The 26,414-nt window shown below is 41.3% G+C and overlaps 1 protein-coding gene across 1 annotated transcript; it reads left to right on the forward strand.

Annotated features, from left to right (window-relative positions):
• Positions 1–5,310: 5,310 nt before the first annotated feature.
• Positions 5,311–23,619, forward strand: LOC308076477 (myosin heavy chain, fast skeletal muscle-like). The gene is made up of 41 exons (XM_080416783.1): positions 5,311–5,389; positions 5,984–6,025; positions 6,150–6,368; positions 6,451–6,594; positions 6,862–7,018; positions 7,112–7,139; positions 7,230–7,341; positions 7,458–7,550; positions 7,634–7,697; positions 7,932–8,030; positions 8,114–8,217; positions 8,773–8,911; positions 10,244–10,362; positions 10,968–11,117; positions 11,203–11,373; positions 13,063–13,366; positions 13,690–13,757; positions 14,025–14,112; positions 14,226–14,343; positions 14,469–14,592; positions 14,698–14,834; positions 15,198–15,453; positions 15,940–16,182; positions 16,308–16,484; positions 16,574–16,719; positions 16,839–16,929; positions 17,014–17,403; positions 17,514–17,640; positions 18,512–18,630; positions 18,724–18,920; positions 19,013–19,196; positions 19,286–19,451; positions 19,566–19,690; positions 19,823–20,131; positions 20,240–20,443; positions 20,525–20,650; positions 21,232–21,402; positions 21,488–21,592; positions 21,692–21,787; positions 23,241–23,369; positions 23,467–23,619. The coding sequence occupies exons 3-41, from the start codon at positions 6,162–6,164 to the stop codon at positions 23,485–23,487; spliced, it is 5,808 nt and encodes a 1,935-aa protein (XP_080272909.1). The 5' UTR covers positions 5,311–5,389; positions 5,984–6,025; positions 6,150–6,161; the 3' UTR covers positions 23,488–23,619.
• The last annotated feature ends 2,795 nt before the right edge of the window (positions 23,620–26,414 follow it).

Raw genomic sequence — 26,414 nt, forward strand, 5'->3', positions numbered from 1 at the left:
ATGTTTTAAACTTCTTCCTATGCTTTTTTCCAGCACTCTGGCGTTATATGTATTCATTATTTTCCGCACATTTTTAGTAGGGGTCCCTTTGGTGGCTTACAGGTCTGTAACACTGAGAGCGTACACATGGAACCAAATGGACCCTTACAGATCAGTAACACTGAGAGCGTACAAATGGAACCAAATGGACCCTTACAGATCTGTAACACTGAGAGCGTACACATGGAACCAAATAGACCCTTACGGGACAGAATTTGGGGTCCCAAAGATTTAATAAATGGTATCAAATGGGGGACCGTGGCCTAATGCATATCAAACTTTTTAGAAATTCCAAAGGTTGACAATCATTTCAGTTGCGTATACTGTAAGGCACAGCTTGTACTGTATTTTCCTGTGTGTGTGTGTGTGTGTGTGAGTTAATGCTAATGCTGCGGTGAGTTGAGAGGAGCAAGTGAGAGTTTTCATTTTTCCCCAACTGACAACCTGACCACAAAACGCCTACTGATTCCAACTGACACACACACACACACACACACACACACACACACACACACACACACACACACACACACACACACACACACACACACACACACACACACACACACACACACACACACACACACACACACACACACACACACACTTGCCATGCGCGCAGGAACGCAGGCACACTAACACAATTGTGCTATTCAAAAGAGATAGAGATCTCAAAGGCACTCACCTGGTTAAATAAAGGAGAATAATAATCCTACTATAAATGTGTATGTGCTAAATATCTGTCTATCTGTATGTATGCATGTGTGTATCTTCTGTAGGCCTATGTATGTGTGTACAATGTTCTGTAGGCCTAAGTTTGTGTGTGTGTGTGTGTGTGTGTTTGTGTGTGTGTGTGTGTGTGTTTGCGTGTGTGTGTTTGTCTGTGTGTCAGTATTTCAGTATTTCACGTACCTCAAGAACCGATATATGGGACCGATTGACTTCAAACTCGGCCTGCGAATCACAGAGGACCCGAGGGAGTAGATATGTAGACTCATAGGATGATGATGAGCCTATGATGACCAGCGACACGTTGTCGGCTTGTAGATTGGCTATTTACGCTATTTTGAACATGTTTGAAATTGTTTGAATTTTATTTTATACTTTAGGGATGCTAGGTTGAATTACTGTAAACACAAAAGGTAGGATTGAACTCGTAGCGAGGACCCCCTTCCGCTCCAAGCCACTCCGTTCGGGGCCTTTCATAGTCCACTTCCTCCCGGGTGCTTCGATCTGTGTTTGTTCCCACTAACAACAACAACACATGTTTAAGGCAGTGGTGCTGTTAGCAGAATCTGTCCTGAGAGATCAATGTAAACATGGCCTTGATGTTGACCCCTCTTCCTCTGGTTTAAAGTAAAATCCTACAATCTTGTACCTTGTGGACTCACAGGCCTCACATGAAAGCGTCAGCACTCAGGCAGGGGAAGTATATCTGGCTCTGAGAGTGGCTGCATGCTTTTTCATGTCAAGGACCCCCAAATTGATTGTATTTGGCCGCGGACCCCCATTTGAAAATATGTTGTGCCAGTGACCCCCAGAAGCAAAGATTTGCGTTAAAATGTTCACTAATGTTCAATATTTTTGAAAAATAGCAGATCTACAAGCTGTGATCTTGTATATCTGCAACTTTTTTAATAGCCAAATTATAAAAGTATTCTTTGAGACAGAATGTGCCTAACTTTTGCAATATTACGCAGGTGAAAGTGAAAGATGAAAGTAATCAATATCCATCTTTCATGATCAATATGTTCAGTATGACTGAATCTCTGTTGCATCCCATAGCTCCATAAAATTAACTTAAAAATGCATCAAGTGTTTTAGTCATAGTTCTAAAAGTTTTATGAGTTTCTTTCTTTTCTTTTCTTTTTCTTTTTTGAGTGAATGCTGCATCCTGTTACAGGTTTGTTTTATAAGATCAGAAAGGTGTGCGCTTAGCAGACTAGTTATTAGGCCACAACACACACACACACACACACACACACACACACACACACACACACACACACACACACACACACACACACACACACACACACACACACACACACACACACACACACACACACACACACACACACACACACACACACACAGCAGAAGGTTCAGGAAATACTCATTGTGGTCAACATTGCAGTACTATGCAGGTGGCGTGGGGGGGGGGGTACTCTTACGAGCATTATAATGAAGGAAAAAAAAGTTTTCTGTCCACCAGCCTGTCAGTCTGCATGGTGTTATATTTGTTTATATATATTTGTATTATATTTGTGTCACAGTGCATGCATGGCAACACTGGTTGTGTTATTGCTTGCACATGTATATGCACTGTATATGTGTATTTGCATGTACGGTATGTAAGAATCATGCATGCCTATAATGTCCCTCAAATGCTTCTGCACCTTTATTGAAAGCACATTAGACTTTTGTTATTGTCTCCGCCAGGCCGAAAGGCATGGCAAGAGAGTATGTTTTACCCCCTGTCCGTCCGTCCGTGTGTCCGTGTGTCCGTGTGTCCATCTGTCTGCGAGCGGCTAATCTCCGGCACCGTTGGCCCGGCCGCTGCGAAACTGTGCACACATATTCCCTGGATGCCAATTCAGAACCTCTGGGCCACATTTTTTAGATTGGCCTGTTATAGCGCCACCAGGAGGCCGATTTGTGCAAAATCAATGTTTTATATTACTCCTACAGATTTTATCCAAACATCACGCAAATCGTTACACAGTATCTCTATAGTCATAAGATCAACACAGATCTGTCTGATTTTCCATATTCCATCCTGTATGGCTAAGGTTGGCTTCCAAAGTTTGCAGGATTGGTCCATTTTGAACTAAATGCCTCAAATCATGAACGCAGCTTGCGATTTCCGTGAAATTTCACACGCACATTCCCACTAGGCCGAGGAGGAAATGCCACTTGAAAATGTTCAAATCAGCCTCATGGTGGCGCTATAAAAGGCCAAATTGCGTTTTAACTGTAACTGCACCGATCTGCGTGAAACTTTGCACGCATACTCCCTAGAGGCCAAGGAGAAACATCTGCCCTGCATTTTTCACATTAGCCTTTTATAGCGCCACCAGGAGGCCGACTTATGTAAAATACATATTTTGAGATTAAGCCTTCCGATTTTATCCAAATGTCACGCAAATCGGTACACATGATCTCTATAGTCATGTGATCAAGATGGATCGGTTTGATTTTTCATATTCCATCCTGATTGGCTAACATTGAGATCTAAAGTTTGCAGGAGTGGCCCGTTTTTAACAAAATTCCGCAAATCATGAACGCAGCGTCCGATTGCGGTGGAACTTTGCACGTACATTCGCACTACGTTGAAGAACAAACGCCACCCTTTTAACATTGCCCTATTATAGCGCCACCAGGAGGCCTATTTTTCTTTTTTATATTACTCCTACAAATGTTGTCCAAACATCATGCAAATCAGTACACATTATCTCTATAGTCAAGTGATCAAGATGGTTCAGTACGATTTTTTATATTCCATCCTGACTGGCAAATTCTGAACATTGCTGGCCCACAATAACCTACCTGACCTGGCGGAGACCTGTGCTCCGAGGAGCACTTTTTCTAGTTTAATCTATATCCTGATTGAGTTCTCTATCCTGATTGGATAAAATTGGAAATGAAACTGAAACTGAAACGAAAATGCATTTTCTGTTTTATAAAGAGCTGGAGAGACAAGGAGACTCCTTTTACTGAACAAACACTCTATAGCAATGAGTACTATCAGAATATAGAGCTATTTCACACTTCTTTCAACCAAAGAAAATCACTTACCCTACCTTTAACTAAACATTGGAATATTGGATCAGAGTTTTTTGGGTTAACTACCCCTTGATGGTAGGGCATGCTTGGCTGCTTGATTTGATAGGCAAGCTGTGACAACAACCTTGGACCGTATCAGCTGTGTGAGAGAGGCTGTGTGTGCAATTATACATTACAGAGTCTGCTAATGAATGCATTTATGGTGAAATTTAATGCTGAAATGAAATGTGATGAGTACAAGGAATGGAAATAACTTTAAGTGGACACTTTTTTATGGTCCTGTCAAGGATTAAGTGACACTGACTATACACCTACAGTGAAGCCTGTCCCGTTAAGCCAGTGCCAGACTATTTGTTGGAGCTGTTAATAGTCAGGGGATATTATCAGAAAAAAATCCAATCTTGGAATAAATTCCTTACCAAAAAAAATCTCCAATGTGTTTGTAAAGGTGTCTAGTAACACATCTCACAAAGACTGAAATGCAGTTTCCCTAGGAGAATTTTTGACAGCTGCTGAAAGTTGGGGTACCCACCATTTCCCTGCATTTCCATGCAGGAAAACAAATCTAATTTAATTTTGTTTTAAGTAGCATGTGAGGGGTCAAACTAGGGTGTTTTTATGATTCTGAATCCATTGCAAGCATTTGTTTTGCACCAAAACCACTCCTTGGGCTAAAAACAGCCCAATCTCAATGGGCTTTTTACATAAAAAATATACCTGGAAAAGGATGGCTATGGCCGTTTTTAGCCCAAGGAGTGGTTTTGGTGCAAAACAAATGCTTGCAATGGATTCAGAATCATAAAAACACCCTAGTTTGACCCCTCACATGCTACTTGAAACAGAATTGATTTTTTTTTTTTTCTGCATGGAAATGCAGGGAAATGTTGGGTACCCCAACTTTCAGCAGCTGTCAAAAATTCTCCTAGGGAAACTGCATTTCAGTCTTTGTGAGGTGTGTTACTAGACACCTTTACAAACACATTGGTGAAGATTTTTTTTGGTAAGGAATTTATTCCAAGATTTTATTAATATCCCCTGACTATAACGACTCATAGGACTCTGAACTGTGACCCTGACTACATAAACATCAAAACCCCCAAAACGTATATAAAGCTGTCAAATGTATTGAAGTGCCCTCCTCAAATGGAGTGAAGTGGAAGTATACAATGACAAGTAGAGTATTTGAGTATTTACTTTCCTTACTGAATATGAACATGTTCCAAATAATGTATAAGACCTGCTGTAATTATTTTACCAAATAAAGACACCCAGCACCCCACCACCCTGCCAATTATACTATTTTTATACCATAGCCACTGGCATGGATATAAACCACATAGCCAAGCAGCACTACCAAATATCATGTGAGTGTTGGACGTATAATTTTACAAGATTATTAATAGATGTGAAATGTTTTTTATCGCAATGTCAACAGGAATTAAAGGCCTTGAAAGGCAACTCCTACTTTTACTTTCTGCCCAGCATGCAATGAGCACCTAATATAAGGCATGCTGAGATGGTTGACGCGTACCCATTGCAGAGGAGTTCAGAGTTCCATTTAGTGGTGAGTGAGACTTCATCTGTCCTTCATAGTCATATAAATGTTTTAGAGATGTTAGTTATTCATGGTCGTATAAATATATCATGTTAGTGACTCCGTACATAGTGCCACATAGCGACAGACATGATACAATGTTATAGGCACTGAATAATGAGTGGACAGAATAATTTGTGTTTTATTGAACAATTTAAATGATTGATTGTGTATTATTGTATTTATAGTGATATGGTTTAGGTCAGATTGGAATTAACTTTTGTTCATTCATTTTTATTTAGACATTTCAATTATGTTATGATTATTTAAATAATAATTTACATTGTGTGTGTTTTTACCAGATACTTTCTTAATCTTAACCAAGTAATTATTTGGAAGAGTACTTTTACATCTACTAGAGTTATTATTAGTTTAAAGTAACAATATTTTTTACTCGAGAAGAGTTTGGCACCTCTGAATGTACCCTTAATTCATACAATGGAATTAAAGAAGAAAGAAATCTAGCATTGCTTAAGTACAAATTTAAAAAATCATGATTACAAATTGTATTAAATCATCAACTAATGTTAATGTCGTCAAAATGATGTGTTTTTTCACTCTTAGGGGTTGCACTCAAGATTCTACTGCTACTGGTAGTGGGGAAAAGTGAGTGTTCATAATCTTTCTAATAAACCTACAATAAGCTACAACCATAAGAATAGTCCTACAATTATCTGCTCAGATCTCAAGTCAGCAAAGGCATCAACACCATCTATTTGTCTGTCTACAGAAAGCCGCCACCATGAGTACGGACGCAGAGATGGAGCAGTATGGCAAGGCCGCCATTTATCTCCGTAAACCAGAGAGGGAGAGAATGGAGGCTCAAGCTGCACCCTTTGATGGCAAATCTGCAGCATATGTGGCCGATGTTAAGGAGCTGTACCTCAAGTGTAAAATTACGAAGAAGGACGGTGACAAAGTCACCGTGGAATTGCTCGACACGAAGGAGGTATGTAGAGGTGTATCTAAAATCAAATAGTGGCTCAGTAAAAATCACATTACATTCTGAGGTTGTGCTTTTTTTTTTTTAGGAAAGAACTGTAAAGGAGGCTGATGTCTACCCTATGAACCCTCCCAAGTATGACAAAATTGAGGACATGGCCATGATGACCCACCTCAGTGAAGCCACTGTCCTGTATAACCTCAAAGAGCGTTATGCAGCATGGATGATCTATGTAAGGTTTTCTACATACTGAGAACAGTACAGTATTGCACCTGTCGATAGCGAAGAAAGAAAAATACAGTGTACAAGTTATATCATCAAGTGAAAACCATAGAAAAACGAATGCAAACAAACTCTTCTGAAGTTAACTTGCTCATTAGTTGATGCCACTTGAAACTCGTGACTGTAATCCCAGCTCTAGTGAGCCGTTGTGCTAGATATGTGGCATGCTCAGTGCCATGTTGTATGATGTTATTGTTCTCTCTCTTCTCCCCTTCAGACCTACTCTGGCTTGTTTTGTGCAACTGTGAACCCCTACAAGTGGCTCCCAGTGTACGACCAGGATGTTGTAAATGCCTACAGAGGCAAGAAGCGTATTGAGGCTCCACCCCACATCTTCTCTGTCTCTGACAACGCCTATCAGTTCATGCTGATGGGTACGTACTACTCAGGACAATGTAAAAACAATAATATAACTATAATGGTTTTGTGGTGTATCCATGACTAAAAGTTTGCTTTACATTTTACAGATAAAGAGAACCAGTCTGTCCTGATCACGTAAGTTTCCCATCTACTAGGCTTTAAAAAAAGAACATTGTACATCAATTCACTAACTGCATTTCTCTGAATATGTGTATTTATAACCAGTGGAGAATCCGGTGCTGGAAAGACTGTGAACACCAAGCGTGTCATCCAGTACTTTGCAACAGCTAGTTCTGGTTCTGGAGAGAAATCAGCGGCCGATAGCGGTAAAATCAAGGTATATGTACAGGTTTTTAACTTCAACAAATACATGTTTTTGAACATAAAGCATTTGTATGCAATATAGCAATTCAATTTAAAAGAATTCTGACCAAATTTTCTAAAACATTCTAGGGGTCACTGGAGGATCAGATTATTGCAGCCAATCCCTTGCTGGAGTCCTATGGTAATGCCAAGACTGTGAGGAATGACAACTCCTCTCGCTTTGTAAGTATAAATAATGACACTTTATGAGAAAACCTGCAATAATTCCACAGTGTAGATGCAACTAATTGTGCTATATCAAACAGGGTAAATTCATCAGAATCCATTTCGGCACAACGGGTAAACTGGCCAGTGCTGATATTGAGACATGTAAGTATGAAGTTCACAGATGATAAATTATATATGTGTTCATTTGAGGATTACATTTTGAGTTATGTACAACCCATATAGATTATTATTGTTATTATTATAATTGAAATTGTTATAATTATAATTATAATAATAATTATAAGGGTAATTATAATAATAATAATAATTATTATTATTATTATTATTATTATTATTATTATTATTATTACTATGAGTTATGTACAACCCATATAGATCTGCTGGAGAAGTCTAGAGTGACCTATCAGCTTCCTGCAGAGAGAGGTTACCACATCTTTTTCCAGATGATGACCAACCACAAACCTGAGATTATTGGTAAATGGAATTACTGATGATGCAGTTAGAACATAAATTAATGAATAAAAACACATGTTCACCATTTTTTAATCCCTTTTAAGAAATGTGTCTGATCAGCACCAACCCCTACGACTTCCCGTTGATCAGCATGGGTCAGATCACTGTGGCCAGCATTGATGACAAAGTGGAGCTGGACGCTACTGATGTCAGTGAACATTTTTGTTTCTTTCTAATACTCACTATAGTGTGAACTGCAGTCAGTTGCACTGCAACATGTATTTTATAAAGCAGTGGTTCTCAAAGTTTTCAGGCCGTGACCCCCCAAACTAATCCTATTTGAACTAGGGACCCCCCCATCCTGACAAGCACGTGGAATTGTAGCAGTTGAGGCATTACATTTAGTTTGACTCGGTTCCACAGATAAATATTGTGAAAATAGCCGATCTACATGTTTTAATTGTTTTTACCTCTTTCTTAGGTAATATTAGACAATTTGGCCAATGTTTGACAATTTGAATAGTATAGTTTGTTGATTACTTTTGATGCAGTAATGGTCTTATTTGTTTTATTTCAACTTACTTATTGTATAGGTCTTAAAAGTCCTTAAATTGTCACTTTAGAAATGTGCAGATACCATGTATATACACTTATACTGTATGTTGGTTTGTTAACTGTTGAGTTGTACACAGTTCTAAATTATGTTTGTTAATCTAATGCTTAATCTCAATCTTTTGAATGCATCTCTGTTTATTGACATCAGGAGGCTATTGACATCCTGGGCTTCAACGCTGAGGAAAAACAGTATATCTACAAGTTCACCGGTGCAGTGATGCATCATGGTGTCATGAAGTTCAAACAGAAGCAGCGTGAAGAACAGGCAGAACCTGACGGCAGCGAGGGTGAGCTAATCTTTATTATCGTCTCCGCCAGGCCGAAAGGCATGGTGAGAGTATGTTTTACCCCCTGTCCGTCCTTCCGTCCGTGTGTGTGTCCGTGTGTCCTGTCCGTGTGTTACCAGCTAATCTCCGTTGGCCCGGTTGCTGCGAAACTGTGCACACACACTCCCTGGATGCCAATTCAGAACCTCTAACAGGCCCATTTTTCACATGGGCCTGTTATAGCGCCACCTGGAAGCCGATTTGTGCAAAACCCATTTTTTTATATTACTCCTACAGATTTTATCCAAACGTCATGCAAATCGGTACACAGTATCTCTATAGTCATGTGATCAACACGGATCTGTCCGATTTCCCATATTCCATCCTCATTGGCTAAGGTTCGCTTCCAAAATTTGCAGGATTGGTCCGTTTTGAACAAAATGCCTCAAATCATGAACGCAGCTTGCGATTTCCGTGAAATTTCACAAACACATTCCCACTGGGCCAAGGAAGAAATGCCACCCTTTTTCACATTGGCCTGTTATAGCGCCATTAGGTCTAATTTAGCAAAACACATTTTTGGAACAAAATGCCTCAAATCATGAATGCAGTGTCCGATTGCCGTGAACGACCTAAGAATAAATGGCACCCTGTTTTTTTTATATTTTACCGTTTACGGTGGCACGGTGGTGCAGTCGGTAGCGCAGTCGGTTGCGATTTCGCCTCACAGCGAGAAGGTCCTGGGTTCGATTCCCACTTTGGGCGATGGGGGCATGTTCTCTCCTCCGCGTCATCAGTGCCCATACCCTAGCTGGGGTTGGCGAAAGGGCCTTTCTGTGTGGAGTTTGCATGTTCTCCCTGTGTCCCCTATGGTAAATAAATGTGTTCCTTCCACACGCTACACCCTTCCGGGGAAACTCCACCCACATGTCAGGTGATAAGAAGCGGCCTGCTCACTCCTCATGCATTGAAGGAAGCATGAGCTCAGTTTGGGGCTCTCCCCAAGCTGGCAGAGGGAGAGTAGCACCCAGGATTAAAGCTTAGGCAATTGGCACTGGGTAAAAGAATGGGTTACAAAAATCGTGGTATAAAAAACTTTATATATATATATATATATATATATATATATATATATATATATATATATATATATATATATATATATATATATATATATATATATTATATTGTTTAGACTGATGATTATTTGGTTTACCTATGATCCTAGATTACTATCTCTATGCATTTGATGTATTAATTCGTGTTTACCTTGCTTACTGTATATCACACTCTGGATTAAGAGCGTCTGCTAAATGCCTAAATTGTAAATTGCAAATTGTATGAACATTTCAGAGGCTGACAAGATTTGCTACCTGTTGGGTATAAACTCAGCAGAGATGCTTAAGGCGTATTGCTACCCCAGAGTGAAAGTTGGAAACGAGTATGTCACTAAGGGACAGACTGTGCCACAGGTGAGTAAATTACATTATTTCCATGTTCTGATTTCATACACACTTTATATTCTCAACACAGCATACCATTAGAACTCTAATATCTTTTTGAGTTGTGTCCAGACTGTCTTAAATCATCTTCTGTAAAAACACCCGGGACAGACTCTTCTCCCTTCTGGCTCCCAAACTGTGGAACAAACTCCCCATTGCAGACTCACTCCCAATCTTCCGCCGTAATCTGAAGACTCACCTCTTCAGACTCCATAGCCCGTAGCACTTGCCGTAGAACTTGCCCTAACCTTGATGACCTTGCAGGCTTATGCAAAGGCTAAATGTAATTTCGATGGCATGTTATGTAGACAGATGCCAGGTTAATCTGTAGACCTGGCATCCAAGTGTATAGTTTCAATGTGCAGATTATAGATTGTTTTAGATTATAATGTTTAGACTGATGATAGGTTCTTGGTTTACCTATGATCCTAGATTACTAATGCAATGCATTTGATGCATTACCTCGTGTTTTCCTTGCTTACTGTAAATCACTCTGGATTAAGAGCGTCTGCTAAATGCCTAAATTGTAAATTGTGTAATTCACACCCCTACTAATAACGTTCCTATTTCCATAGGTAATGAACTCAGTTGGTGCCTTGGCCAAGTCCCTCTATGAGAAGGAGTTCTTCTGGATGGTCATTAGGATCAATGAGATGCTGGACACCAAGCAGCAGAGAAACTACTACATTGGTGTGCTGGACATCGCTGGTTTTGAAATCTTTGATGTAAGCATGGACTTGTTTTAAGTGGGAGACTTATTTTTTTGGTCACAATTACAAGAAATTGGGCTAATGATATTTCCACTCACAGTTCAACACCCTGGAGCAGCTGTGCATCAACTTCACCAATGAGAAACTGCAACAGTTTTTCAACCACACCATGTTTGTTCTGGAGCAAGAAGAGTACAAGAAGGAAGGAATTCCCTGGGATCTCATTGACTTCGGCATGGACTTGGCTGTCTGCATTGAGCTAATTGAGAAGGTATTATTATATTTTATTACACGGCTTGGTTGGATGCTTAATTCTGATTGGTCAATCACTGAATTCAGCTGTGTGTTATTTCTGGATAATGACCGATGAGCTCAATAACAGACCGCTGTCTAATCAAAGGCTCAGAGCACCTGCGCTAGTTGATTTTGTGCACCTGCGCTTGTTGATTTTATGTAAACAAACACACAATGTCATTTACAGCTAAACATTGATCTCAAGTGAAGAAGCGAAGACGCGAGAAATAGAAATGCAGTAACCGAAAATTGATTCTATTTGATCAACACTTCCTTGTTTTCCGAGGTGACCGTGTCCGCACGGCGTAACACTTATGGAACACTTTCATTACCGTAAGCAAGGACATACTTTGTTTTCTTGTAACTTTTGGGTACATTTATTAATTTATTTATTAAAGGAATTTCCCCACGGTTTTCTCACCTTTTCTATGATGTTATGATATCCTAGGATGAGTGGTACAGTAGAAATTTCATAACTCCATCCCGGGTCCGTCACAGCTAAAAACGCGCGCCTATGGGCCTTGCATATTTGAATAGCTTTTTTTTTGGTTTTTATTTGGTGAGATCAGACGTTCATAGTGACAGAATACTATCCAACGTGACTGTCTTGAATAAGCCCCACCGAAATTCTCGCTAGACGTGAGAAATCTCGTTTCACTTTAAGTAGCCATTTAATTAGCGGGATAATTTATGTTGTCTAGAGGACGGGCGGGTGGACGGACGTCACAAATGTAACATGCGGAACAGCGAGGCGCACCATTGCCCCGATCCGCACCAAACTTGGTACCAACACTGGTCAGGGGTCTGCCATCAGAATAGACACAACAGGGACCACATGTGGCACCCAGTGGGTGCCACAGGCGCACCCTTAGCCTGTGTTCCTATTGGCTGTACTTTAAACAGCCATAACTCCACTTCCCAGCTTGCTAAACGCCCCAAACTTGGTAGGTGCTCTTAGACGGTCCAATAAAGACAGGCTGTAATTACTTAATCCCTGCCCCCTCAGTGTTCCTATTGGCTTGGCTTTAACACCCATAACTCCAGTTCCCAGCATGCTTAACACCCCAAACTTGGTAGGTGCTCTTAGGCGGCCAATTTGGACAGGCTGTAATTGCTTAAGCCCTACCCCCTCTGTGTTCCTATTGGCTGGGCTTTAAACAGCCATGACTCCAGTTCCCAGCATTCTTAACGCCCCAAACTTGGTAGGTGCTCTTAGGCGGCCAATATGGACAGGCTGTAATTGCTTAAGCCCTACCCCCTCTGTGTTCCTATTGGCTGGGCTTTAAACAAGAATTATTATTATACTATTATATATTATCATGGACTTGACTGTCTGCATTGAGCTGATTGAGAAGGTATACAATCATTATTATACTATCATATATTATCATGGACTTGGCTGTCTGCATTGAGCTGATTGAGAAGGTATACAATTAGTATTATACTATTATATATTATCATGGACTTGGCTGTCTGCATTGAGCTGATTGAGAAGTTATACAATTATTATTATATTATTATGTATTATCATGGACTTGGCTGTCTGCATTAAGCTCATTGAGAAGGTATACAATTATGTTGTGCTTTAATGGACATGATGTTAATATAGTTTTTGTCATTGACACTTCGTTTGTGGTGATTTGTCTCTTTTGTCTCCTTTACAAAGCCCTTGGGCATCTTCTCCATCCTTGAAGAGCAGTGCATGTTCCCAAAGTCTTCAGACAAAACCTTCGCCGAAAAGTTGCTTGACCAGCATCTTGGGAAGAACAAGGCCTTTGAGAAGCCCAAGCCGGCCAAAGGCAAGGGTGAGGCCCACTTCTCCCTGGTCCACTACGCTGGAACTGTGGACTACAGCATCACAGGCTGGCTTGAGAAGAACAAGGACCCCCTGAACGACTCTGTCATTCAGCTGTTCCAGAAGTCTACAGTTAAACTGCTGGCTGTGTTCTATCCTCCTCCTGAGCCTGAAGGTATGTTTAATAATATAATAATATGATATAATGTGTTCTATCTTCCTCCTGAGTCTGAAGGTATGTTTATTAATATAATAATATAATATAATGTGTTCTATCCTCCTCCTAAGCCTGAAGGTATGTTTATTAATATAATAACATAATATAATGTGTTCTATCCCCCACCTGAGCCTAATACTATAAACACTCAGAATTTGACAAGAAGGGAGGAATTTTCATTCTGTATATCAAAAAATATTATGTCTGTTGACTTTAACAAATGAAGAAAAGGAGGGATGCGGGAGAAACTGTCCACTCATGATTCTAACCAATATAAACAGATAACACAAAGGCGGGCGGCAAGAAGAAGAAGGGTGGTTCCATGCAGACTGTGTCTAGTGCTTTCAGGGTAAGAATATTTATTCATTATATTCCTGTAAAAAATAGGCATGTCTTTTCATGTTGGAATTAAACAATTTCTGTATCACATGATGTGATCTTGTAGAGCAGCTATCTTTGAATGGCTGAAGTTTAAAACAGGGCTTAAGTGGTTAATGTATGTTTTAGAAAAATCTAAATCTGTAAAGTAACTAGAATCTAAAGAGTTCCAATAATTCTAGTGGGGGGAAAAGTACAATATTGTCTTACTTTTTACTAATAATAATTGTCTCAATAGGCGAACTTGCAGATGCTGATGACCAATCTGAGGAGCACTCATCCTCACTTTGTGCGTTGCCTGATTCCCAACGAGTCCAAGACTCCAGGTAAACACTGAAAATAAACATTTAAACAAGTGATTGTGAGGTAGCCATTGAATGCAACTTTGGCCAGTGTGTAACTATTTTGTCCTAATAATAATGAAGCAACATCTTTACAGGCCTGATGGAGAACTTCCTGGTCATCCACCAGCTGAGGTGTAACGGTGTGCTGGAGGGCATCAGGATTTGTACAAAGGGCTTCCCAAGCAGAATCCCCTATGCTGACTTCAAGCAGAGGTATTCATTCCTTTTTCCAGCAACTTTTAGTTCCACACCTATTAACGCAAAATGACCCACTTTTACAAAACAGGTACAAAGTACTGAATGTCAGCGCAAAATGACCATGAACTTTAAAAAAACAGGTACAAAGTACTGAATGCCAGCGCATGTCCCGATGGCGCGTTCATGGACAACAAGAAAGCCTCTGAGAAGCTTCTTGGGTCCATTGCCGTACCTCATGATGAGTACAAGTTTGGACACACCAAGGTAAACACACTCCCAATCTGGTTTAACATTATCCAGAGAGGATTAAAAGTAGATTTTACGGTTGTTTAGTTGCTCAATGCTCAGTGTTTGTAACATTGTATTCAGGTGTTCTTCAAAGCTGGTCTGCTGGGTGTCCTTGAGGAGATGCGAGATGAAAAGCTGTTTGCTCTGGTCACCATGACTCAGGCTCTCGGACGAGCTTACGTCATGAGGAAGGAGTTTGTCAAGATGATGGTTAGGAGGTAATATGAAAACATCAATTCAATATTAAGTACAATTTGTAAGTAAACGTTGTCATTGCTGTTCAATAAAACAAAAGTAAAATGTCAAATCATTATAATAAAAATAGCAAAAATTGCAGAGGAAGCTTTTGATGACGGTGGTAAGGAAAAACACTCCCCCGCAGATACGGGCTCTAGGACGGGTGGCCATCTGCATTTACCTTCCCGGGGGTTAACAACAATAATACCATCAGCAATAATAACGACAACAACAGAAACAACTATGACACAATAATAACAGCTTTAATAACAGGCTGCAGTCGTATTACATGGAAACCCTCGATCTTCAGCTAAATCATGATCCATTGAAACCACTTTCCACAGAGAGGCCATTTACACCATCCAGTTCAACGTGCGCTCATTCTGCAATGTGAAAAACTGGCCATGGATGGCGCTGTACTTCAAGATCAAGCCTCTACTGCAGAGCGCCGAGACTGAGAAGGAGCTGCAGAACATGAAGGAGAACTATGAGAAGATGAAGACTGACCTGGCTGCTGCCCTGGCCACGAAGAAGACACTGGAAGAGAAACTGGTGGCTGTGGTGCAGGAGAAGAATAACCTTGCACAGGCAGCGTCATCAGTAAGTAGCTACACTTGTACAGGAAATGTTGATAATATTTCATATTGTTTATCATCCTATCTTAAATATTTTTTCGAATGTAGAATGCAGATGTAGACCATGGCAGAGAATGTCTGGTGGTCGAACGGCTGTTGGCATCATTGTATAGCTACATGGCTACCAGCACAAAGGCCTGACCCAATTTGTGGGGGAGGTTGAATCTGTATATGCCACTGCTCCTCACCCACGTAATACTATAGTATATTCTTTTGGAGGAGGTTGATAGCCTCCAGCTTGTTCCTTGTCCTCACCTCCGCTACCGCCTCCGTACCGTCCAGGCTCTGACAATGATAGAGCCTGCCTTTTTCACCAGCTTGTTCAGTCAGTTAATGTCCCCTGTGTTAATGTACCCCCCCCAGGAAGCAGCTGCAAAACAAATCTCATATGTCTCACCCAGAACAAATGCTGCAACAAGTTCCCTCACTTATATTTTTCATTGACAACCAGGGAGATGAAGCATTGAATGATGCTGAGGAGAGATGTGAGGGTCTTATTAAAAGTAAGATCCAGTTGGAGGCAAAGGTCAAAGAAACGACTGAGAGACTGGAGGACGAGGAGGAGATCAATGCTGAACTGACTGCCAAGAAGAGGAAGCTGGAAGATGAATGCTCTGAGCTCAAGAAGGACATTGATGACCTGGAGCTCACCTTGGCCAAAGTGGAGAAGGAGAAACACGCCACTGAAAACAAGGTTCAACATTATACACTCTAGCCGTCTTATCAAGTTATAGAACAATAATGATCCATTCATGATTACACTCAAGCCGTCTTATCAAGTTATAGAACAATAATGATCCATTCATTCATGTTATTCAGGTGAAGAACCTGACTGAGGAGATGGCCTCTCAGGATGAAGGTCTTGCTAAGCTGACCAAGGAAAAGAAGGCCCTCCAAGAGGCACATCAGCAGACTCTTGATGACCTGCAGGCAGAGGAAGACAAAGTCAACACTCTGACCAAGGCCAAGACCAAGCTGGAGCAGCAAGTTGACGATGTGAGTTCATAAAGTCAATTGGCTGTTTTCAACGTATACAGTATGTTTATTGTGGTACTGAATTATAAGACAAATATATTGTTGTGCAGTTGGAGGGTTCTCTGGAGCAAGAGAAGAAGCTCCGCATGGACCTTGAGAGAGCCAAGAGAAAGCTTGAGGGTGATCTGAAACTGGCCCAGGAATCCGTCATGGATCTGGAGAATGACAAGCAGCAGTCTGATGAGAAGATAAAGAAGTAATGTGGACCACAATATGAATAATTGATATGAATAATAAATAATATGAATACAAATAAGAATATGAAATGCCATGGATAAAAACTACCACTAAAATATGATGTACTGTATTCCACAGGAAGGACTTTGAAGTAAGCCAGCTTCTGAGTAAAATTGAGGATGAGCAATCTTTGGGGGCCCAGCTGCAGAAGAAGATCAAAGAACTCCAGGTATTTACTTTATTCATCTTCTTTAAAATCATTGATAATAAGTATGTGAAAATTTGGATTTTAATATGTTCATTAATTTGAAAGGCTCGTATTGAAGAACTGGAGGAGGAGATCGAGGCAGAGCGTGCCGCTCGTGCCAAGGTTGAGAAGCAGAGAGCTGACCTCTCCAGGGAACTTGAAGAGATCAGCGAGAGGCTGGAGGAGGCCGGTGGAGCCACCGCTAGTCAGATCGAGATGAATAAGAAGCGTGAGGCTGAGTTCCAGAAGCTGCGTCGTGACCTCGAAGAGTCCACCCTGCAGCATGAAGCCACTGCTTCTGGTCTCCGTAAGAAACAGGCGGACAGCGTTGCAGAGCTGGGCGAGCAGATCGACAACCTCCAGCGTGTCAAGCAGAAACTGGAGAAGGAGAAGAGTGAATACAAGATGGAGATCGATGACCTGTCCAGCAACATGGAAGCTGTTGCTAAGGCAAAGGTAAAATAGAATGCTTGTGCGTAATTCTTGACAAATATAAGAATGACTAAAACGAGGTAATACATTGTAGGTTACTTCAGTGATTGAATATGTCCAATGTTAATCAACAGGGAAATCTTGAGAAGATGTGCCGAACCCTTGAGGACCAACTCAGTGAAATCAAGGCCAAGAGTGATGAGAATGTTCGCCAGTTAAATGATATTGGAGCTCAGAGAGCAAGACTGTTGACGGAAAATGGTAAATGTTCATTGTAAAGTTTTTATTAAGTTTTATTATTATTATTATTAGCCTGGTAAACCCCTCCCTCCGGATATCTCATTTCCATTTGATATCAGGAGTGAGTCTGGCATGGGGGCCTGTTTGGCTTTTTGTCTGTGGGCTGGATTTGGGCGGGAGTAATACAGTTGACTGACAACCACTTCAGCAGTTTGTTCCCCTTCAGCCAATCAGCAGTTCGTTTCCCCGACCACCAGACAGGGGGACTTTTGAAAAGGCCATGCCGAAAATAGGTTGCTTTATTCGGATACATACGTGTCACTGCCCGCCCCTGCCGGTTCTCTGAATTTTTATTTTTAAATAGGCTCTATCATAATTAGTTGACCACATATATGAAGTTAAACAACTAAATTCTATCCGAATGATATCTTAAAAGTAAATTCCGTGCCTCAAAAACGACGTTTCGGAATTTTAAAACCGAAATCAAAACAGTGGACAGAATTTCAATGGCCGCCCGTTCAATTTTTGTCGGTTGCACTCGGTTCCATTCGGGTTCACCCGGGTTCCACCTGATTGGCCAACCTCCGCTGTCAATCACAGAACAATGAGCGAGAACGCTGATAGACGAGTCCATTTTATGGACGAGCAAGAAACGCCCAGACAGGCGCTCAGGCCAGACTCCTTCCTGAAATGAAATGCAAAGGAGATTTCCGGAAGGGGGGGGGGGGGTTTACCAGGCTACTACTAGCCTAAATGGTTTGTCAATGGTACTTGAGCAAATTCCATAATAAGAGATAATGCTTTGATCAGCAGTCATCCCAGGAATTTAAGGAATATGTATTCAACAAAGATTATTTAAATGTTTGAAACTAATATTAAAATTTCTAACTAGGTGAGTTTGCTCGTCAACTTGAGGAGAAAGAAGGTCTCGTCTCTCAGCTCACCAGAGGCAAGCAGGCCTTCACCCAACAGATTGAGGAGTTGAAGAGACTCGTTGAAGAGGAGGTTAAGGTAAGGAACAGCTTTCTTTTTTTAAATAGGCTTATAGTTGTCTTTTTGTAATTGTATCCAGCTGACATTATTTTGGCATTTTTCTTTTGACAGGCAAAGAATGCCCTTGCCCATGCTGTGCAATCAGCTCGCCATGACTGTGACCTTCTGAGGGAGCAATTTGAGGAGGAGCAGGAGGCCAAGGCCGAGCTGCAGCGTGGAATGTCCAAGGCCAACGCTGAGGTGTGTCAGTGGAGGAGCAAGTATGAGACTGATGCTGTCCAACGCACTGAGGAGCTGGAGGAAGCTAAGTAAGTGATCAGTGTTTTTACAACATCAGGTACCACTCACTATACGAAATATTGCTCACAATAATTTGAATCCATTCAAAACTGATCAACAGGAAGAAGCTCGCCCAGCGTCTTCAGGAAGCTGAGGAGCAAATCGAGGCTGTGAATTCCAAGTGCGCCTCTCTGGAGAAAACCAAACAGAGACTCCAGGGTGAAGTGGAAGACCTCATGATTGATGTGGAGAGGGCCAATGGTTTGGCTGCCAACCTTGACAAGAAACAGAGGAACTTTGATAAGGTGCTTTGATATACATTATTTTACAACAAAATCATTCTTGCCTCCTTAAACTGGGGTACATGACACATTTTGTTACAAATGCTGTGCAGGTCTTGGCAGATTGGAAGCAGAAATGTGAAGAGTGCCAGGCCGAGCTGGAGGGAGCTCAGAAAGAGGCTCGTTCTCTCAGCACTGAGATGTTTAAAATGAAGAATTCCTATGAGGAGTCTCTGGACCTCCTGGAGACCATGAAGCGTGAAAACAAGAACCTGCAACGTGAGTTTTATCTTTTAATAACAGTAAAAAAAAGAAAACTTTCAAATGCAAATACAAATACAAAATAGCTGCTGATTGGAAAGTTCCTCATTCATTATTTTCAATCAACTGCAGAGGAGATCTCAGACCTGACTGAACAGATTGGTGAGACTGGAAAGAGCATCCATGAGCTGGAGAAATCCAAGAAACAGACGGAGACAGAGAAGTCAGAGATCCAGACAGCCCTGGAGGAAGCTGAGGTAAATCTTTTAGGTTCTACATGTCTATATTTTAGATTTCTTTCAACACGTTTTATATTCAAACAGTGTAGCAGTATGATCGATGGTACATTAAAAGGTCCTACAACCTTTTGATCCTGTATTTCATTTTAGGGTACTCTGGAGCACGAGGAGTCCAAGATTCTTCGTGTCCAGCTGGAACTCAACCAGATCAAGGGTGAGGTCGACAGAAAGCTGGCAGAGAAGGATGAAGAGATGGAGGGGATCAAGAGGAACAGCCAGAGGGTGATTGACTCCATGCAGAGCACTCTGGACTCTGAGGTCAGGAGCAGAAACGATGCCCTGAGAATCAAGAAGAAGATGGAGGGAGACCTGAACGAGATGGAGGTTCAGCTGAGTCACTCCAACCGCCAGGCTGCTGAGGCCCAGAAGCAGCTGAGGAACGTCCAGGGAACGCTTAAGGTGCAAAACATAGTAGTTAGACACATATTCAAATAATGGAACTGCACTGCACAAGTCACATTCTGATGTTTCTCTTAACGTGATCACCTCAAATGTGATTTATTTTAGGATGCCCAACTGCACCTTGACGATGCTGTCAGAGGCCAAGAAGATGTGAAGGAGCAAGCTGCCATGGTGGAGCGTAGGAATGGCCTCATGGTTTCTGAGATTGATGAGCTGAGAGTGGCTCTGGAACAGACAGAGAGAGGCCGCAAAGTGGCTGAACAAGAACTAGTGGATGCTAGTGAACGCGCTGGCCTGTTGCACTCCCAGGTAAGTCAATGGAAAAACTCTCAATATATTTAACATACAAGTCATGCATACTTGCATTGCTAAACTGAATCTTTATTTTAGAACACAAGCCTTCTGGGCACCAAGAAGAAACTTGAAGCTGACCTGATCCAGGTCCAAGGCGAAGTGGATGACAGTGTTTCAGAAGCAAGGAATGCTGAGGAGAAGGCCAAGAAAGCCATCACTGATGTAAGTTAGGATGACCGCCCCTTATCCAATATACCAGGACAATTAGACAACCTTATGGCATGCTTAATGTAAACATACAATACAATACATTTCGCTCATGGCATGCAGATGTTGAACACCTTTGCAATAGGCTACAACAAAGGATGTATTTTAGAATTAAATACTAAACTTATCTTATTCAAACAGCCATGATGAAGGGAAAAAAGGAACATCACTATTTTCAGTCTTTATATCAGAAATATGTGCTCAGGGAGACAAAGTACATTCTGAACCCAGCATTCCGAGGTGCTGGCTTCAGGTAGATGGTTCAGAATGCTACAGTGCAGACTGAACTGGTACAAGAATCTATTCATTCCATCCTCCATAAAGATATTTACTTTAGTTTGTTTCCTTCTGGTCTTATGACACTAGTATCTGTTTATTACCTGTTTATTATAATGTTAATGAGAGATTTTAATCTATATACCATGTTTGTATATTGTGATTTTCTTGGCAAGTATGTTGTGTGATGCAGCATAATTTTTTCCTTGCGGGTGAATGAAGTATATTTCATCTTATATTATACAAAAATTACTTTCCAGGCTGCTATGATGGCCGAGGAGCTTAAAAAGGAGCAGGACACTAGTTCTCACTTGGAGAGGATGAAGAAGAACCTGGAGGTCACAGTCAAGGACCTGCAGCACCGCCTGGACGAGGCTGAGAACCTGGCTATGAAGGGAGGCAAGAAGCAGCTCCAGAAACTGGAGTCTAGGGTAAGATACGTAGTTCACTTCAACACAGCTTATAGTCAATGAAATAAGAAGACATTATTTCACAGTGCATAATTCAATTGTGAAGGTGCGGGAACTGGAGGGAGAGGTTGAATCTGCACAGAGAGGAGGTACAGACGCTATTAAAGGTGTCCGCAAGTACGAGAGGAGAGTGAAGGAGCTGACATACCAGGTACTGTATATCATGTTCACTTAAATAACCATCATGCCACTGGCTAAATTAATATATTGCATGAACGTAACTAATGTTATATATTCACTCTCACTTCAGACTGAAGAGGACAAGAAGAATGTTGGCAGGCTTCAGGATCTGGTAGACAAACTGCAGATGAAGGTGAAGGGCTACAAGAGGCAGGCTGAGGAAGCGGTAAGACAAATATACATCTTTAGTTGTGGTCGCCATGTGCATAGTGTTGTTGTCATAGTTTAACTAATGGAATAGCCTCGATCTCCAGGCTATTATTTTCCTTCGCGTTTTGCTCAAAAATAAGAGCCTGGACCCGCCTGTTGACGTTCCTGGAATAGGAAGTGGTTGATTTCCCCAACCAACCAGAGTGCAGTGGGCGTCGCTCCAAATGTTGTGGCGTCAGGGCTCTCAATGCTGCACATTGGGGGGGAGGAGGGGCGCGTCGGCGGGAGCACAGATCGGTGAACTAATGGGATCCGGCGGCTTCTCTCTCCGGAGATTTTGACGCGCTAGGGCAGCCTACTTATGGAATAACTAAAAAGGAATAATCGGAATCAGTTATGTAATGTCAATACGACCAACAGCAGAGCATTTTTCAGAGTCCATCTTGCTACTTTCCACAAGCGGCACATGGAATCTCTAGCTTGCCATGTTTCTGCAGTATGGCATGCACACAGCGGAACTGCACGGCACTGCACACATGGGCGTTGTGGAAGCTCTGACCTGTTACTGTAACATGGATGTTGAAAGGAAAGGCATGCTGCTCCACAATGCCACATACTGCAGACGCATGCAGGCAGTGTGTTTCAGGCATAATGGTAAAAGTACATTTGCAAAATGGACTAGAGACATTTCTTTCCTATAAGCTGCAATTTATGGCTCGGGGGGCCAAACAAGAACAAGAAAACAGCCATGATTGTGCCGTTCCAATGAGAACCTGTCTGGGCTTGTCGTGTAATTGAGGCATTAAACTGCGGTTACCAGGCTGGTAGTTGTAATAAAGTAGAGGAAGAGAAGAGACGTCAGGTTTCCAGGTTCTATCATTCATTTATTCAGCATCAAGTACAACAGCATAGCAGGAGAACCAGGAGCCCTTTCCTCCACGCAGCCCTTCGGCCGGTGTAGTGTGACCATTCTGAGTTAGATTTCATTCCCCTTTTATAACACAATAGCTTCACATTTGAATACAGACGGTTCATGTGGGGTGGGGGTCAGTGATAGCCTCCACCTGTTGACCAAGCTCTTTGATCAGTGCCTCCATCTGATTAGCAGCTGAATGCCAAGATCCCAGACCAGGTGTCTCCAGGTTAAACAAAAGGCAATGTAAATTGTACTTCACAGCTATGCAGAGTGTCCCTGATTACCTAGGCAAACGCCAGGCTGAGTCTGAGTCAACAACACATTCTTATTCTGACTTTAGTACAATAACTCCTATCTGATTTTACTTGCACAGTCATAAGCAATAAGCAATAAGGGCCAATATACCATAGGCTCACTCATAAACATGCTGCATGGGCCACTGTATTAGCCACAAACACATTACAATTGCCTGAAATTGTCTTGTTTCGACTATATCATTGTAAGATTCTCTTTTCAAATATTGAGGCTTTGAACCATCTCTATCATATTGTAGGAGGAAGCAGCCAACGTTCACCTGTCCAAGTGCAGAAAGGTTCAGAATGAGCTGGAGGAGGCTGAAGAGCGTGCTGACATCGCTGAAGGCCAGGTCAACAAGATGAGAGCTAAAAGTCGTGACTCCAAGGTAATACATGTTCAAGGTTGACTGACTATCTTTAAATAAGATTCAACTGAAAATGTATGTTGAATATCTACAATTATATTCTTTACTGTTGTTACAGGGAAAAGAAGCTGCTGAATAAGTTCTCCAATTCAAGTCACCTTACAAAGTCATAAAATATGACCCATTGTATTATAATGTAATACACCGTACAAAGTCATAAAATATGACCCATTGTATTATAATGTAATAAAGGTGCATGGTAACAAATTTATTTTTGTTGTTTCTTGTATTCATTACTTTGTCTTGTCAATACTTTTTGTTGTGTCCACTATACCATTTTATAAACACAAACAAATGAATATGTATATTATCATATGAATTATGATGTTTAAAGCTGGTCAAAACTGAATCCATTCTTTTTTGGTACAGAATTAACCTCTGTAAGGCCAAAGACTTCACAGTCAAAGTGGGTGACAAAGTTATCACAAGGAAAGAAGAAAATACCTACCTGAGTTGTAAAGAAGATCAAGATTTTTGAGCAGGATCTCCTCGTTGGTCAGTAGGAATACACTGAGGGCACTAGCTGGAGCACTCATCCAATGTCATTTTGACTATAAGCATGTACGTCATGGTAGTGTAATCCCCACCTGTACCCTGCTCCTGTGTATACGGTGGACACTTCGCTCTAGGTCCGTGAAGAGTTTTCGATGTACAATGACCACACAACACATCAGACGACACAATATGCTTTGGTTGGGTAACCACTTGGCACCCTTTTAGTGTTTTTAGCAATTGCAGTAGTGCACATGAAATTACAATATTAAACAATGGTACATTAGCCGGCATAAATGAACAATATTTGTTTTCTCCCGCCGTAGAGATGGTGACATTACATTAAGACAGGGGTTCTCAAACTGTTTAATACCACAACCCCATATTTTGAGGGATTTATTTTGGCGACCCCATCACCTCCCCCCCATTATTAATAATGATAATAATTATTATTATCATTATTGTTATTACTACAATTATTTGAAAACTCTAGTTACTAGTTACTTTGTAGATTTAGATTATTATAACAAAGCTTATCACTTCACCCCTACATACATTTTGTCCATTCGAAAATAGGCGATCTACAAGCTCACAGATCTTGTAGATCTGCTATTTTCAAAAGGTGTCATACATTTGAAAACTTGTGAAATGGGACATTCTGCATAATGAGTATAGCCTACTTTCTAGTTTTTGTACTTTTACTTAAGTACATTTTCATTCCGGACTTTTACTTGTAACAGAGTATTTCTAGATTTTCTACATTGCAGTTGATACTTTTACTTGAGTAAAAAATGTGAACGCTTTTTCCACTGACTGTATGTCCATGTCCAACCACAAGTTTATTGTCAGGGACCACCATTTAATATTTGTGGTGTTAAAATGTTTGCAAAAACATTCCAAGTTTTTCACATTTTGTCAAAAGTTTTTGAAAATAGCAGATCTACAAGCTCACAACGCGTCATGATGCGACACGTTGTGAGCTTTTAGATCGGATATTTTCATAATAGCTGATGTAGGCTATATAGGGTTAAAGTGGTTGAACTGCTGGGGGCCCCCTGGAACACTCCCAAGGACCCCTGACAGTGATGCACTGGACGTACGCACAAATGTCTTATGTTGTAGTAGTAGGAGGTCACTCACTGTATCTATCTACGTTATCGTTTAATGTTCTCTCATGTAACACACACACTCACATTGGATAATATGTTATCCAATTCATTCTTGTTTTTCCTTTGCTGGTATAACGCACTGACTTTTGTCTTATATTGTGCTTTTTTTTTTCTTTCTAAGAACCTTAACTAACGTCCATAAATATATCATGCACATTGCTGCTATGCTCACACACCTTTTATATCTTATCTCAGGTACTAGTGTAAATGTAGATCCCTTTTTTTTTAAATCTCCTTTTCCACTTGCCCCCCTCCCCTCTTCTTCCCCACCTTCTTCTTTCTATGGAAATAACGTTACGATGGGAATTTCACCCACTTTTTTGCTTCTGTAAGCCTGTGATGTGATGTGACAATAAACCTGATTCTGATTCTGATTCTGAAAATGTGATGAGTTTTAGTCTGGCAGAATAAGGATAACGACAAAACGAGTGCCTTCATTTGTGACAGGTAAATGCGTGTAAAAACAGCTCAGTCAGTAATCCTCCTACTCTAATTGACGGCCAAACTCATGGAGGCTAAACAACTGTATGAAAGCACTCTCCAAGCACACACATGGCCTAACTAACTCCACATTTCCCCCCAAATTCTGCCTGTAACACCAGCTGCTTCCCATACCGTTACTCTACTTGCACGATGTACAATTAATATGAAACGCATTATGCCCCAATACTATGCAAATCACTTCGCCAGCTCGCAATTTACTTCCGGATGGTTCGTTTCACCAAACTGAGCACCTTTGCCACATCAGTCAAACGGGAAAGAAACAAGCGCTGCCGTGGTCTATGCAAACGAGCCCAAATGCGCTTCCAAATAAGACCAAAATCGATTATACAAAAGGCAGACCTGGCAACGCAGGCTACGCCAATCATGTGACAGAGATCCACAAGCTATGGGGCAGAGACGCCATGTGCCATACACCGTATCTTAGCAACAACGAAAGCACTCACTCTCATTGGTCGTGTCATCCTGAGGCCAGTTTCCAGACAATGGCATGGCATCGCAGAGAGCTTGCTTGCTGTCGCCACTCGCCATTACAGGCAGACGGCAGACGCAGCAACAACAGGGCTCAGTGAGAGTAGGGCGAGCTGAGCTGGACAGTACAATCACCCTCATTTCTCTAATATATCGCCCTGTCATTCATATTGTCAAGACTTTTATGTCACTGCAGCCTGCTACTAATATAACCAATGTTTATGTCCACTACTGTGATAGCGTTCGTTGTATTTGAGTGATTAGTGGCTAACGCACTTTTACCGTAGCATGTAGCTAACGCTAACGTGGTTGTCGTGGCTGACGCAGATGTGAAATCACGTTGTCAACAATGACAGTTAGTGTGGTGAATGTT

Source organism: Gymnoscopelus braueri (genome assembly GCF_963280865.1).
Source record: "Gymnoscopelus braueri genome assembly, chromosome: 2".
In the NCBI taxonomy this organism is placed as follows: domain Eukaryota; kingdom Metazoa; phylum Chordata; class Actinopteri; order Myctophiformes; family Myctophidae; genus Gymnoscopelus; species Gymnoscopelus braueri.

What these genes read in the sequence shown, in the direction of transcription:
- LOC308076477 (XM_080416783.1), top strand. Translation starts at nt 6,162, where the DNA reads ATGAGTACGGACGCAGAGATGGAGCAGTATGGCAAGGCCGCCATTTAT. An exon ending in CTATCAGTTCATGCTGATGG is followed by an intron (nt 7,019 to 7,111) that starts GTACGTACTACT and finishes TACATTTTACAG; the next exon opens with ATAAAGAGAACCAGTCTGTC. An exon ending in CCACAAACCTGAGATTATTG is followed by an intron (nt 8,031 to 8,113) that starts GTAAATGGAATT and finishes ATCCCTTTTAAG; the next exon opens with AAATGTGTCTGATCAGCACC.